Genomic DNA, 16,435 nt, shown 5'->3' with positions numbered 1-16,435 from the left:
CAAACCGACCCCCAAGAAACAAATCTTTTAGTGTCTTAATCCCCTTCTCCTCCCATTTCTGAAAATTTCCATCCCACCTCCCTGGCTCAAATCTGTGGTTCCCCCGAATCGGTATTTCCCTTGACCCTGCCCCCAACCCGAAGTGATGGCGAAACTGCCTCCAAATTCTCAATGAAGCTATTATTACTGGACTCCCTGAGTATTTCCCCGGAGCTATCAGGAGCGGCGCTGTTGCTAGCGCCTTCAATCCCGACCCCCTTCACAAACTCTCCTCCATTCTGACCCACTGAGAATCAACCCCTCTGACCCAGCTCCGCACATTCTCCACATTCGCCGCCCAGTAATAATACATCAGGTTCGGAAGACCCAAACCCCCTGCCTGCCTTCCCTTCTGTAGCAGCACCTTTCTAACTCTGGCCACCTTCCCTCCCCATATGAACGAGGCAATCATTCCTTCAATCTCTCTGAAAAATGCCTTTGGCAGGAAAATCAGCAGGCATTGCGAAATAAACAGAAATCGCGGCAACAAGTTCATTTTAACCGCCTGTACCCGACTCGCCAGTGACAGAGGGAGACCTACCATATGCTTTCTTAACCACTGTATCCACCTGCTCTGCTACCTTAAGGGATGGATGTACATACACACCAAGATCCCTCTGATCGTCACTGCTACCAGATGCCATGCATCTCCTTCCCTGGTTTATCCTGCCCAAGTGCATCACCTCACACTTATCCGGATTGAATTCCATTTGCCACTGATCAGCCCATCTATATCCTCCTACAATCGCAGGCTATTCTCCTCACTATCTGTCACCCCACCAATATGCGTATCATCTGCAAACTTACTGATCAACCCTCCTTCATATCTAAATTTTTTATATAAACCACAAGCAGCAAGGGCCACACACTGATACCTGTGGGACCCCACTGGACACAGGCGTCCAGTCAGAAAAACACCCTTCCATCATCACCCTCTACTTCCTGCCACTCAGCCAATTCTGGATCAAATTTTCCAAATTTCCTTGGAATCCATGGGCTCTTAGCTTCACCAATAGACTCCAATGTGGGACCTTATCAAAAGCCTTGCTAAGGTCCAAGTAAACAACATGAAATACATTTTCCTTATCGACACACCTGGTCACCTCTTCAAAAAATTCAATTATTGGTCAGACATGACCTCCCCTTAACAACACCATGCCGACTGTTCTTGATTAATCCCTGCTTCTCCAAATAATAATGCCACCCTCAGAATTGCTTCCACTAGTTTCCCCACCACTGAGATTAGGCGGAGAGGCCTGTATTTTCCTGGTTTATCCCTTCGTCCCTTCTTGAATAATGGTATCACATTGGCTATCCTCCAGTCCTCCAGCACCTCTCCTGTGACCAGAGAGGAATTGAAAATTATAGCCAGCACCCCTGCTATTTCCTCCGTTGCCTCACTCGACAGCCTGAGATACATTTCATCTGGGCCTGGATATTTGTTTACTTTTAAGCCTGCCAGACCACTCAGAACCTCCTCTCTGTAATCTCTTAAACTTTATTACAGTCCTTCTTCTTGATATCTATATCCACACTGTCCTTCTCACGAGTGCAACTGACACAAAGTATTCACTTAGAACCCTACCTACATCCTCTGGCTCCACACACAAATTACCACTATGGTCCTTAATGAGCCCTCCCCTAGTTATCCTTTTACCCTTAATGTACTTGTAAAACGAATTAGGATTTTCCTTTATTTTACCTGCCAATATCTTTTCATCTCCCTTTTTGCTATGCTAATTTTCTTTTCAAGTTCCTTCTTGCACATTTTATACACCTCTAGCGCTTCTGCTGTTTTGAGACTTTGATATCTGCCATATGCCTCCCTTTTTCTTTTTATTTAATGCTGTATATATCCGCTATCCAAGATTCACTGGATTTGTCTTGATTAGAGCATGTTATTTTTTTTAATTTGGAGTACCCAATTGTTTTTTTCCAATTAAGGGGCAATTTAGCATGGCAAAACCATCTACCCTACACATCTTTGGGTTGTGGGGGCTGAGACCCACGCAGACACAGGGAAAATGTGCAATTGGAGCACGTTGGCCTGTACTCTCCCTATTTCCTTCTTGAATACTGTCACAGATTTACCTACAATTCTCTGCTTCCAATCTGGCCAAATTATATCTGACCTTATTAAAATCCAGTGCTGGAAAGTACTATCTAAATGTCTGGTGGTTCAGAAAGTCATTGTCTAAAGGCAAGTCTCCCTTTCTTTTCTTGGAATTCCATTATGTGACATGCCTGCAAAACTTCAATTCAATTCTGAGAATTGATAGTGTCTCAATGTGCAAGTGTACTCCAAATGCCATTCATTTGGCAAAATCATATTTGAGCAAGTGTTGATAGTTTAAGGAATTAAAAAGCCACAAGAATTATGCCAGTGTTTATGAAGCTGGATTTTCTGCCTATTTCATACCTCCATAACAATGTGTTTCTCTCAAGAATTGCTCTCCAATGGTTTAATTAATTTCACTGGAATTTATGATTGTAACTTAATACATGACATGCACGTTTCAGCCAGTTCCACTGTAATGTAGTGTTCATGTCACTAAACCTCTGTCATTATAATTTATCCTCTATGTAAGGCTATGGTAGGGAAGTTTTCATTTATCTGCTGAAATTATTCACATTTTTTACAAGACCAAAATACAAGGTTTGAATAACATCTTGGCCCAAAGTCACCACAAATAAATAATCCTGTATCCAAATATTTCCTCACCGACAACCCTCACAAACCATTCTAGTTTCCTGTTCTGATGCTTTGACTAGAGAATATCCATCCTGAGAGAGCTTACTACAGACAGTGGAAAATACAGGTAAGTGTTTTATTTTCCACTGCTGCCATAAAGAATTTTATGAACACTTACATTCTATGTAACATTAATACATAACTCTTGCTTGTTCTCTGCCATCACGGGAGATATAGATACTTGAACAGAGGCCTGACCCTACCACATCTTATGAGGTGGGGTGAGGGGGGGCTTGAAGACCCCTAAAAGGTAAATTGAAGCATTGGGGGGTGTCCAGAGGCTGCAGTGGGTAGTCAGGGGAGGGGGGAGATTGGGGGCGAGTACGTGCGGCCTCGGTGGGGCATTCCTCGCCAACGTTTTAAAAAAAACACAGATTCCCTTTTGTTAGCGGGGTTTCAATCTAGGTTCTTCCTGGGTGCAAACTAATTGCAGTTTCTACACAACAGTGTCTAAATTGTAAGATAATTCTTTGGCTGCGAATTCAATGGAACATTCTGAAAACAATTATTTTATGTTGCCATGAAGTTTGAACTGGCTTATTCATTTCAGATAATCATAGAATGGATACAGCCCAGAAAGAGGCCTTTTGGCCCAATATATCCATGTCACCCCCTGCAAGAGTAACTCGAGTAGTCCCACTCCCTCACCTTTTTCCTGTAGCCCACAATTTTCCAGTCTTCGGATAATTTTTCAAATCCCTTTCGAAAGCCATGATTCAATCTCAGGTAGTGGATCCCAAATCTACTCGCTGCACAGAAAATACTTTTCTCAGACTGCCTTGGCCTCTCTGATTCTCAGCCATTCTGCCAATGGGAACAGTTTGTCCATAACTACTCTGTCCAGACCCCAAAATATTTTGAAACTCTATCAAATCTCCAAAGGGAACAGCCCCAACTTCCCCAATCTATCCATGCAAAGTTCCACTGCCCTGGAATCATTCTCATTCACAGAATTGGAAACAACACTTGTATAGGCCAAACCAGTGTTTTACAAATGTTTGCTTAACCTCCTTGCTTTTGTACTCGATGCCTCATATGCCTTATTAACTTTGCTCCTGCACTTGTTTCGAATTGTATCCTTTATTTTCTACCCCCCTCCTTGTTCTTCCTCCCAAAATGCACCACTCCACACTTCCCAGCCTTACATTTCACCTGTTGTGTGGCCAAGCATTTCACCAGCCTATGTTTTCCTGACATCTCTCATAACCCTCCATTTTATGTAATCTGCAAATTTTGAAACTGTTCCCTGTACTCTCATCTCTAGTTCGTTAATATAGAAGAAAAGCAGTGATCATTTATGTAGCATTCAGACCCTTCAATACTCAGTACTGGTAATTTCTGCGGTAGCCTGCATGGATTTAGAGACAGATAAAACATAAAACAAATAAACTGGTACGCCCAATTTATCAGAATGGTTGAAGGCTTCTGCAAACGTAACTAAAAAACTTACTGACTAACTTTGTGGTAGAGTTTTGCTATGCCTTGATGCGTCCAATCCTTACCAAGTGTAGGTAAAATATGACCCAAGGCATCAGATCTGTACAATTATAATAAGAAAAATGGTTCAGAATCCTACAGTCTGTATTTGGAAAACAAATGGTCCCTACTTCAAATATGACTGACTATTTGGAAGTACATCAGATCAACACGTACCTTGTAATTGTTCCATCAATATCAGAAATAACAATTTTGTCATTCCAGTTCCAGAGGTAGATGGTACCTTCACAACGACATGTGCCCTGGTACTGTGTTGTGACACTAAACACAACATCATTCGGACCTTCCTTTAATTGAAGACTCTTCTGTTAATTCAGAGAATAGGCTTTATTCACCAACAAATGTGGTGTCAGACAGCTTTGCTTCCTGGGATTTCTTAAAATTATCAGTTTGTGCACTTTGATCTGATCATCTCTTATTATATACAATAAAAAAGGGAGTGAAATTGACTATCACAACAAAGAACATTTGCTTCAGTTTAAATCTAATGGTGTGTGTGCCCACACTACAAAACTGGCTAACATTAGCACACCCAATCTTGGAGATGCAGGCGCGACCTTCCCAAAAGGGAACAAAGTCCCCTAGCTATCGTGTTTAGCCACATGTTTCCCCACACTCGCAGTGCCACGAAACACATGGCTATTCAACGCTACTCGTGTTGAATAAGGGGCCTAAACGGGGACTGCGAGGCCGAATATAGCCCCATTTTTTACAACCGGGAGCCCAGCTCGCCGGAACTCCTTTTTGTAGCGCAAGATCAGGACGTTATTTTTAAATTGCCTCCTGATCTCGGAGGCCCACAAAAAAAACCTCAACCTCCCCCCAGCCCGAACACAATATGGAAGGGTCCCCCGGCTCCCCCCACCGCACCTTCTAACACACAGTGGGCAACTCCGGCCCATTTGCGCGTGCGCAGAAAATGCCATCTTGGCACCTTGGCAGTGCCAACCTGACACTCTGGCAGTGCCCCTGCCAGTGCCACCTGGACACCTTGAAAGTGCCAGGATGGCACTGCCAGGGTGACAGGCTGGCACTGCCAGGGTACCAGGTGGCACCAGCAGTGCCAGGACACCACCCTGCCCAAAGGGTATGCAGCTGGGGGCCTACGATCCCCTTTGGAGACCCCTACGAGTGCCAATCGGTCTCCTCCCCATTTGTGGGGACCAGTACCAAATAGCGCTCGCCCAAGGTCTCCTAGGCGACTCTGCACATCAGAGCAAGGCGAGATCCTTTTCCAGCGCAGTGTGGCCGGGAGATCGCGCCCACAGTGTGCGAAAGGTGCAAGAATTTACCCTAGTTAAGGCAAGGAGGTGAGCAGAATAGAGGGAAGCCTCACATTGTGCTAATGTCACATCAAGAGGATGTTCAATACTGAGACAGTGAGAAAATTGAACAGATTTATGATAGCCAGGACTTGTCTCGGCCAAACCAGTGTTTTACAAATGTTTGCTTAACATTTCTCAGTTCATGAGAATAAACAGTTTGCAAAGAAACAGGGAGTTGTGTGCTAGAACTTCCTAGAATGGGCCAGATGTATCACAACTTTAGCATGCTGAATAATTTTTTATTTAAAAAAAAAAAATCTTTTTATTGGCAGTTCTCATATTTATAAACAGTTGTACACATCACATTTTTCTCGCCTGCGCTAATTTCCTTTATTATACAGCGGTTTAGTTTGTCCTTCGTTTAACTGATCTTACTGCCATTCATTGCCCTCTGGATCTGTCTTTGGTTCCTCCCCCCCCCCCCCCCCGGCTTCGGCTGTGCTTATTAGGTTACTCCTCGTTGTAGGTCTCGAACAGGTTTAGGAACAGGCTGACAAACTGCCCCCAAGTATCCAGGAAGCCTTCCTCTGACCCTCGGCTGGCGTACTTAATCTTCACCAGGTGGATAAATTCCAAAAGGTCAGCGAGCCAGTCTGCAGCTTTGGGCGGTGCTGCCGATCGGCAGCCGAGCAGGATTCTCCAGCCTGCGATTAGGGAAGCGAAAGCAAGGGCACTGGCCCCCTGCCCCATGTGTAACTCTGGCTGCTCCGATACTCTGAAGATTGCCACTATTGGGCATGGCTTCACCCTCACCCCCACAACCTTGGACATTGCCTCGGAGAAGGTTGTCCAGAACCCAGCAAGTCTGAGGCAAGCCCAAAACATGTGGGTGTGGTTGGCCGGGCCCCTCTGGCACCGCTCACATTTGTTCTCCACTTCCAGAAGAACCTGCTCATTCGGGTTCTGGTCAGGTGCGCTCTGTGCACCACTTTGAGCTGCATTAGGCTTAGCCTTGCGCAGGAGGAGGTGGAGTTCACACTGCTCAGTGCTTTGCTCCAGAGTCCCCATCCTACCTCTGTCCCCAGTTCGTCCTCCCATTTTTGTCTGGTCTCGTCCAGTGGAGTCCGGGCTCTGTCCAGTAGCTGTCCGTATATTTTCCCACATAGCTCCCCCTTCTCGTTGCTTGTGCCTATCAGATTCTCTAGTAGTGTGCACCAAACACGTTTGTACAGTTCGTGATTGTGTTGTCTCTGTTTGCGGTCTGCCCGCTGCTCTTTGTTCCGATTATTCCTTTCTTTTCCATCCCCGTCGCTTTCATGATGGCCGTTGTGGCCGTCCCTCCCCCAGATTGTTTGCTTTAACAAACTCCTCTGCTGCCGCTGGGGTGTTAAAAAACAGCTCCTTCCCCTCAAATGTTACTCAGAATAACATCCCAAATTTCACATTACTTTTGTAGAGTGCTGATTTGGCCCTGGTGAATTCAGCCCTTCTTTTGGCCAGGTCCGCCCCAATGTCCTGGTACACCCTTATGGTCTTCCCTGCCCACGTGCTCGCTTTCGTCTGCCGGGCCCACTTTAGGATTTTTTCCCTGACTTGGAACCTGTGCAGCTTCACGATAATTGCTCTGGGCTGCTCCCCGACTTTGGGCCTGGGTCGAAGCGACCTGTGCGCCCTGTCGATTTCTGGAGGGTTTGGAAACTTCTCCCTTCCCACTAGCCTGCCCAGCATTTGGGTGACATAGCATGCTGGGTCTCTGCCCTCCATCCCTTCTGGCAGACCCACAATTTTAACATTCTGCCATCTGGACCTATTTTCCTGGTCCTCCACTTTCCCTCTTAGGCTCCCCTGGGTCGTTACCAGCCTTTTCACCTAGGTTTCCTGAGTTACCATCCTGTCGCTCTGGTCCAAGGCGACCCTCTGCAACTCCTGAATAGTTTTCTCCTGCACCTCCACCTTCCTTTCCAGGCCATTGATGGTTCGCTGCATTTTTTCCGGTTGTCTCCGCCAGCATCTCCTTCATCATTGTGTGGAGCTCCGTCCCGAGTGCCTCCCTCATGGCGTTTATCTCCGTTTTTATCTCCTCCTTTATGGCGTTTATTTCCATTTTTAGCACGCTTCTCCATTCCTCCCCGTGCGGGGGTGGGGGGAGGGTCGCCGCGTCCTGTTCCTGCTCAGCTGGCCAGCTTTTCCGCTTCCTGATTCGCCTGAACCTCCGCCTCGCCCTGTGGGGTCGTCTGCCTGCACGGCCGCAGCTCCTGCTTTTTTCCTTCGCCTTCGCTGCTGTTCCTTCTTACATCTCGCCGTCCCCTCAAATTTATTATTTGGAGGCATATTTCTGTCTGTGCCTTCCCTTTAAAATCGATTTTCTTTTTTATAAAAAGGGATTAAAAAAAAAAAAAATTTGCAGGAGAGGAACAAGGAAGGTTGAATTAAAAAATTCTTATTTTGTCCTTGTGATCCTCTCCGTGCTCCGACTTTCAGGCTGTTTCTGAGCGATCCCCACTCCTCCTCCACGTGCAGCTCACCGGGACCCAGCATGCTGAATAATTGAGTTGTACCACCATCTTTACAATGACATGCACACAAAACTGTCGTGTGGTAACATAATTGCATCCCAGAAAGAAAGAGTATTTAAAAATAACCCAGTAATAAGGCATCATCCTACAGCATTTCTTCAATTGACAAGTTATCCTACATATCCTACACATATGCAATTATAATAATAATCTTTATGGTGTATTATGTGCAAATAACAAGACAGAAACTGTTGAGTTCATCAGTCCATATTGGCGTTTAGCCTCCACCTGAGCTTTAGTCTTCAGTCCATATGCTTTACCCTGTTCCCATATTCCTTGCACCAGGCAGCTAACCTTGGCATGATCTCTGCTTCAATCCCGCACTCATGTAGTGCATGCCACAGCTTCAAAATTCTCTGTGCAAAAGTCTTTTTGCCTGCTCTCTGTCCTAAATCCTTCACATTTAACTTTGTACCGGTCTCACTCAACCTAAACTCACAACTATTGGGAATAATCTTTCAGTTTACTTTGATCATCATAGTATTAAGCAACACTACTAAATCACTCCTTAATCTCCTTGTTCGAATGAAAACAGTCCCAGGCCTTGACGTCCTTTCTCATATTTATACCCACCAATTTCCAATTATTTTCAAATAGTCACTGGCCCCTTCTCTCAGGATTCCACCTCAAAATTAACAATTCTCTTCCGATCCATATACTTGAAAAATACTGCATCTTTGTGAATATTATTTGGAGATTCTCTCCTTATACTCCCTCATTGCTTTCCTTATTCATTCCTTAACGTTATTCCTCATGTTCTTGTATCCTTAAATTTATATTTAAAGCAAATCTATAGGACCGATTTCCACCCCCCTCCCCCCGCTCCCCATCTATTTTAGCTTGTTTACTTCCATTTATCCACAGTATTTCAAAACTTGAAAGTAGTTTCCTTTCAAGGAAAGACTAGAAAATATAAAAATGGGGCGGGATTCTCCCCTGCCCGGCGAGGCGGGGGGTCCTGGCGCCGAGGAGTGGCGTGAACCACTCTTGCGTCGGGCCGCCCCAAAGGTGCGGAATCCTCCGCACCTTCAGGGGCTAGGCCAGCCCCGGAGTGGTTTGCGCCGCGCCGGCAGGCGGTGAAGGGGCTTGGCGCCACGCCAACCATCGCCGAAGGGCCTCCGCCGGCCGGCGCGAGTTGACCTATGCGCAGGAGCGCCAGCGTGTGCTGGCGTCATCCCAGGGCATGCGCAGAGGGCTTCATCTCCGCACCGGCCATGGTGGACCGGAACAGCCGTCGGTGCGGAATAGAGTGCCCCCACGGCACATGCCCGCCCGCGGATCGGTGGGCCCCGATTGCGGGCCAGGCCACCGTGGGGGCACCTCCCGGGGGCCAGATCCCCCCGCGCCCCCTCCCCCAACCCCCACGAGGACCCCCGAGGCCGCCTGCGCAGCCAGGACCCGCCGCCAAATACCTGGTGTAATATACGCCAGCGGGACACACCGAAAACGGGCGTCCACTCGGCCCATCGCGGGCCGGAGAATCACTGGGAGGGCCGCTACTAGCGGCCGCCGTCCAGCGCGATTCCCGCCCCCGCCAAATCTCCGGCGCTGGAGAATTCGGCAGCCGGCGGGGGGGGATTCACACCGCCCCCCCCGGCGATTCTCTGGCCCGGCGGGGGGGGGTGATCTCCAACTGTGCAGTTAACAGTTTTCAGGTCACAGTAATACCAGACAACTGAATCAGGCAGTTTATCAGAGGAGGAAGACATAGACCGCATCCTTTTAAATATTAAAAAGATTTGCTTTTCAAACAGCAAAGCAAGTGCAAGAAAGCTGGATTCCTTGGGATCAGAAAGGTGGCTATAACGTCCAAATATACATGACCTGGGGAGTGTTTTGCAGTTATGGATATCTATATTGGTCCTTATTTCAATATTCTAATCAACTTAAAATGTTAAATTACAGTCCAGGACAACATAATAATTCTCTTGCACTGGGTGTATTAATACATTTCTAATACACAATAATGCAATGAGGGAAAGTTATTTTGTACCCATGCCCATTGTTACAAGTTCAAGTTGCAGCAGTGGATCTAGGAAGGAGGAGGTCAGGAATCAGGGCAGGCTTTTCAGTTATTTAGATCAAGCCAAATATGCAAGTTAAATGCTTAATATAACCAAAAGATCTTGGTTTACCATATAGTAGGTGATTAAAACTGACCCTTTAATAAGTATAGCTGAAAACAAATAACATGATGGTAGACTTTCAGTTCAAAAATTAGCAGGTAGCAGCCTATAATTGCTTACCATATGATGTTAATATAGATCACGGAAACTTCATCCAAACAATATCCAATAAAATATTTTGTACTTACCAGCTGGTCAGAGCTGAGTCGAAGGGATTTCACATATGAAACATACGACAAAGCTGGCGGGCTGTGATCTTGCTGGCCTGCGCTACAATTTTGGTTGATCATCCGAACATCTTCATCACTTGATGATGACTCATCATTTAACCTAACAAAAGTTCAAGCACAGCACCGACTAGCTACAACACATCATTCACTTTCTTCATGGAAAATAACAAGTTGAAATACACACATCATCATATTAAGGAAACCAAAAGTGAATCACCCCCCCCCCCACCCCTCCCCACCACCCATCAAACTCTGATACCTGCACCACCACAGTGAATTGCTTTTGATACATTAAATGAAATTAACCAGTTTCAGGTATTGCAAGGATGATGATGTGCATCAGAACGTAACATTTCCCTGCTTCTCAGAGTATGCCCACTGGATCATTGAAGAGTGCATTTCTATGCAATCCTAGGGGGGCGGGGGCGCTGTTGCGTAGTGGTATTATTGCTGGGCTAGCAATCCAGAGACCCAGGATAATGATCTGGGGGCCCGGGTTGGAATTCCACCACGGCAGGTGGTGGAATTTAAATTCAAAAAAAAAATTTAGTATTAAAAGTTTAATGATGACAATCATTGTTGATTGTTGTAAAAGCCCATTTGGTTCACTAATGTCCTTTAGGGAAGGAAATCTGCCATCTTTACCTGGTCTGGCCTACATGTGACTCCCACAGCAATGTGGTTGACTCTTAAATGCCCTTTGAAATGACCTAGCAAGCCACTCAGCTGTATTCATAGAATTTAGTGCAGAAGGAGGCCATTCAGCCCATCGAGTCTGCACCCTTGGAAAGAGCACTGTACCCAAGTCCACTCTATCCCCATAACCCAGTAACCCCACCCACCCTTTTTGGACACTAAGGGCAATTTATCATGGCCAAACCACCTAACCTGCACATCTTTGGACTGTGGGAGGAAACCGGAGCACCCGGAGGAAACCCACGCAGACACGGAGAGAACGTGCAGACTCCGCACAGACAGTGACCCAAGCCGGGAATCGAACCTGGGACCCTGGAGCTGTGAAGCAACTGTGCTAACCACTGCGCTACCGTGCTGCCCTGTGGTATTCAACCACTACAAAAAAAAAAGGAATGAAACCGGACGGACCATCCGGCATTGGCCCAGGCACCGGAAATCACAACAACAAACCCAGCCATGTCGACCCTGAAAATCCATCCTCACTAATATATGGGGGCTTGTGCCCAAGTTAGGAGCACTGCCTCGGACTAGTCAAGCAACAGCCTGAGATTGCCACACTCACAGAATCATATCTTACAGACATTGGGCGAAATTCTCCCCCAACGGCGGGATGCCCGCCGACTGGCGCCAAAGCCGGCGCCAATGAGACGGGCATCGCGCCGGCCCAAAGGTGCGGAAGGCTCCGCATCTTTGGTGGCCTAGCCCCAACATTGAGGGGCTAGGCCGACACCGGAGGGATTTCCGCCCCGCCAGCTGGCGGAAATGGCGTTTGTTGCCCCGCCAGCTGGCGCGGAAATGCGGCGCATGCGCAGGAGCGTCAGCGGCCGCTGTCAGTTTCCCAGCGCATGCGCGGGAGCGTCAGCGGCCGCTGTCAGTTTCCCGCGCATGCGCAGTGGGGAGAGTCTCTTCCGCCTCCGCCATGGTGGAGGCCGTGGCGGAGGCGGAAGGGAAAGAGTGCCCCCACGGCACAGGCCCGCCCGCAGATCGGTGGGCCCCGATCGCGGGCCAGGCCACCGTGGGGGCACCCCCCGGGGTCAGATCGCCCCGCGCCCCCCCCCCCAGGACCCCGGAGCCCGCCCACGCCGCCTGGTCCCGCCGGTAAATACCAGGTTTGATTTACGTCGGCGGGACAGGCAATTCCTGGGCGGGACTTCGGCCCATCCGGGCCGGAGAATCCAGCGGGGGATCCCGCCAACCGGCACGGCCGGATTCCCGCCCAATCTCCGGGAGCGGAGACTTCGGCGGGGGTGGGGGCGTGATTCACGGCGGCCAACGGCCATTCTCCGACCCGGCGGGGTGTCGGAGAATGACGCCCCTGGTCCTGGACACCACTATCACCATTCCGGCAGGATATGTCCTGTCTCACCAGCAGGACAGACCCAGCAGAGGTGATGGCACAGTGGTATACAGTCAGGAGCGAGTTGCTCTGGGAGTCCTGAACATGACTCTGGACCCCATTAAGTCTCATGGCATCACATTAAACATGGGCAAGGAAACCTCCTGCTGATTACCATGTACTGGCCACCATCAGCTGGTGAATCAATACTCCATGTTGAACACCACTTGGAGGAAGCACAGAGAGCATCAAGGGAGCAGAATATGTTCTGGGTGTGGAACTTTAATGTCCATCACCAAGAGTTGCTTGTAGTACCACCACAGACAGAACTGGCTGGGTCCTAAAAGGACGTGGCTGATAAACTGGGACTACAGCAGATGGTGGGGGAACCAATACGAGAGAACAACACGAACCTGAGAACATAGAGCATAGAACATACAGTGCAGAAGGAGGCCATTCAGCCCATCGAGTCTGCACCGACCCACTTAAGCCCTCACTTCCACCCTATCCCCGTAACCCAATAACCCCTCCTAATCCTTTTGGTCACGAAGGGCAATTTATCATGGCCAATCCACCTAACCTGCACATCTTTGGACTGTGGGAGGAAACCGGAGCACCAGGAGGAAACCCATGCAGACACGGGGAGAACATGCAGACTCCGCACAGACAGTGACCCAGCGGGAATCGAACCTGGGATCCTGCCACTGTGAAGCCACAGTGCTATCCACTTGTGCTACGGTGCTGCCCATAGAACCTGCCTTCTATCCGTGCATCTGTCCATAACAGTATAGGTAGAAGTGACCATTGTACAGTCCTTGTGTGGACAAAGTCCTGTCTTCACACTGAGGATACCCTCCATTGTGTTGTGGGACATTACAACGTTGTAAATGGGATAGACTCAAGACGGGGCATCCAGGGCCATCAGCAGCAGCAGAATTGTTTTCAACCACAATGTACAACCTCATGGCCCAGCATATCCCCCACTCTACCATTACTACCAAGCCAGCGGATCAACCCTGATTCAATGGAGTGTGCAGGAGAGCATGCCAGGAGCAACACCATTCATACCGAAAAATAAGATGTCAACTTGGTGAAGGTACAACACAGGACTACTTGTGTGCCAAACAGCGTAAGCAGCAAGTAATAGACAGAACTAAGTAATTCCGCAACAAACACATCAGATCTAAGTTCTGCAATCCGGTCACATCCAGCCGTGAATGGTGGTGGACAATTAAACAACTCACTGCAGGAGGAACCTCCACAAATATTCCCATTCTCAATGATGAAAATTTTTTTAAATTCTGCTCCAGAATGTTATGTCAATGGACTGTACATACCTTCAACTTGTATAATTGGTCTTTGTTTCATTTTGAATAGATATCATTAAATGACAATTTTTAATATGAAAGATTCTGGATGCAACTGAGTGATGCAATGTGCAGTAATTCCTCATTTAGTGTTGTAGTTGTGTTCCTGAAAGGTGCAACTTTAATCAAATCAACCAATGTAAATTTGTAGTTGGCTTCTGTCAAATCTCATCCCCCCAAAAATTACATTATACCCTATAGATTGAAATACTGTACAACATTCTTAAAATCTTATATTTGTAAATTAAACTTTTAAAACACATTTTTAAAATATAACAGAAACGTGCCAACAGGTACTACTTACCTCACTGCTTACTTTGCTCACTCCCTCCCTTGCTCTTTGCTACCCTCTCCCGAACCCTCGCTACAAGGGCTCAGGAGAGAGGTGGCGAGAGGGAGGAAGTGAGAGGAATGAGTGGGACGCTCGCGGAAGGAAGCAACATTTTTGCACACAGAGCATATCTGAGCAATTTTACACATTGCTGGGTAGATGCCAGTGTTATAGCAGTACCGGAAGGGCTAAGCCAGAGGTGCAGCAAGTCCTGGAGCAGAGCCCTCAGTACTATTGCCAGAATATTGTCAATGCCCATAACCTTTCCAGTATCCAGTGCCTTCAATTGTTTCTTGATATCAGATGGGAGTGAATCAAATTGGCTGAAGACTGGTATCTGTGATGCTGGGGACTGCTCTTCTAGCTGAACACTGTTGTAAAAGTCTCAGCCTTATTGTTTGCACTGATGTGCTGGCCTCCCTCATCATTGAGAATGGGATTATTTGTGAGCCTCCTCCTCCGATGAGTTGTCCACCACCATTCAAGATTGTCAGGACTGTAGAGTTTAGATCTGATCCATTGGTTGTACAATCGCTTAGCTCGATTACTTGTTTCTTATGCTGTGTGGCATGCAAGTAGCCCTCTGTTGTAGCTTCACCAGGTTTTAGCTGTGCCTGGTGCTGCTCCTGGATTGCTCTCCTGCACAATTCAATCTCTGGGTTTCATACAGTAGAGCGGGAGATGTGCCGGGCCATGAGGTTACAGATTGTGGCTGAGTACAATTCTGCTGCTGCTGATGACCCACAGCACCTCATGGTTGCCCAGTCTTGCTAGATATATACAAAATCGATCCAATTTAGCTCGGCAATAGTGTATCATAATATGGACGGTATCCTCGATGTTAAGACTGGAGTTTGTCACTACAAGGACTGTGCAGTGGTCATTATTACCAATGGTGTCATGCCTACCAATGATATGATGGACAGATGCATCTACAGCAGGCAGGTTGGGGAGGATGAGAAGTATGTTTTTCCCTTGGCACATGCCACAGATCCAGTCTAGCAGACATGTCCTTCAGGACACAACCATCTTGGTCAGTAGTGGTGCTACTGAGCCACTCTTGGTGATGAACATCAAAGTCTCCCACTCGGTACATTCTGCATCCATGCCACCCTCAGTGCTCTCATAACGATGAGCAACATGGAGGAGTACTGATTTGTTAACTGAGCAGCCAGGAGCAGGGCAGTACATGGTAACCAGTTTCTTTGCTATGTTTAACCTGATGCAATGAGACTTAATGGGATCCAGAGTCACAAATGTTTAAAACTTTCAGGACTCCTGACTGTGCCACCAAATCTGCTGGGTCTGTCCTGCCAGTGGGGCAGGACATACACAGGGATGCTGGTGTCTGGGACATTATCTGTAAGTTAATTCCTAGAGTTGCTTGACTAGTCCGAGACAGATGTCCCAATTTTGCACAACCCCCCAGGTGTCAGGAAAAAGGATTTTGCAGAGCCAATATGGCTGTTTGCCAAAGTTGTTTCTGGTGCCGATGTCGATGCCGGGTTTCATTCCTTATTGATTTTAGTGTTTTGATACAACTGAGTGGCTTGTTAGGGGGTATTTATGAGTCAACTGTGGATTTGGAGACCATGTGAGGAGAGCAGTTTCCTTCCTTAAAGGACATCAGTTAACCAGATGGGTTTTCACAACAATCGACATATGATTTCATGGTCGCCAGTATACTTTAATTTAAGATTTGTCTTATTGATTGAAAATCCGTTGTGGTGGGATTTGAACCCAAGTTCTAGACCCCTGGGTTCCCAGTTCAGTGACAATACCACTACACCACCGCCTCCCCAATTTACATCAAATAAATTCCTCAGGGCATTACATTACAAATAATATTTAGTTAATTTGGAAGCTGTAAAGAACATTTTGTCCCAGAGGTTTCAATAAGACACTGAATGTTTGTTCCTGTCACCTTAATAGAAACATGGGTGACAATTCTCTACCAGTGACAGAAAGACAAAATTAAGGAATAGAGTTAATTTCTACAGCTTATTACCTGCTTCCAGGGTGTACAGATTGTTGCCTTGTATCCTGGCCACTTCTAATCTGCTCGATTTCTGGTTCCTTTAACACAGCAATACAGACAGTTTAGATTTATGCTTCATCTTTCACAGTGGCAAAGTCACAATTCCTGCTTCACCACCATTACAAATTAAAATATTGTATCAGTGCCACAATATTCCAAGAAGCAGTTTAAAAAAATGGATC

At 47.1% G+C, this 16,435-nt stretch overlaps 1 protein-coding gene across 3 annotated transcripts in view; it reads right to left on the bottom strand.

The window, feature by feature from the left end:
* lpin1a (lipin 1a) overlaps positions 1-16,435 on the bottom strand; it is a 164,372-nt gene that overhangs the window by 17,525 nt on the left and 130,412 nt on the right. For all 3 annotated transcript variants that reach the window (XM_072498798.1, XM_072498799.1, XM_072498801.1), the window contains 4 exons: positions 16,224-16,291; positions 10,444-10,585; positions 4,445-4,593; positions 4,242-4,328 (listed from right to left, as the gene is read on the bottom strand). In XM_072498798.1, the coding sequence (XP_072354899.1) occupies positions 4,242-4,328; positions 4,445-4,593; positions 10,444-10,585; positions 16,224-16,291 (446 nt within the window). The remainder of the gene's footprint in view (positions 1-4,241; positions 4,329-4,444; positions 4,594-10,443; positions 10,586-16,223; positions 16,292-16,435) is intronic.

This window comes from Scyliorhinus torazame, chromosome 4 (assembly GCF_047496885.1).
Source record: "Scyliorhinus torazame isolate Kashiwa2021f chromosome 4, sScyTor2.1, whole genome shotgun sequence".
NCBI classification, from domain to species: Eukaryota; Metazoa; Chordata; class Chondrichthyes; order Carcharhiniformes; family Scyliorhinidae; genus Scyliorhinus; species Scyliorhinus torazame.
Note: the sequence above shows the minus strand (reverse complement) of the source record. Positions and strands in the feature narration are given on the sequence as shown.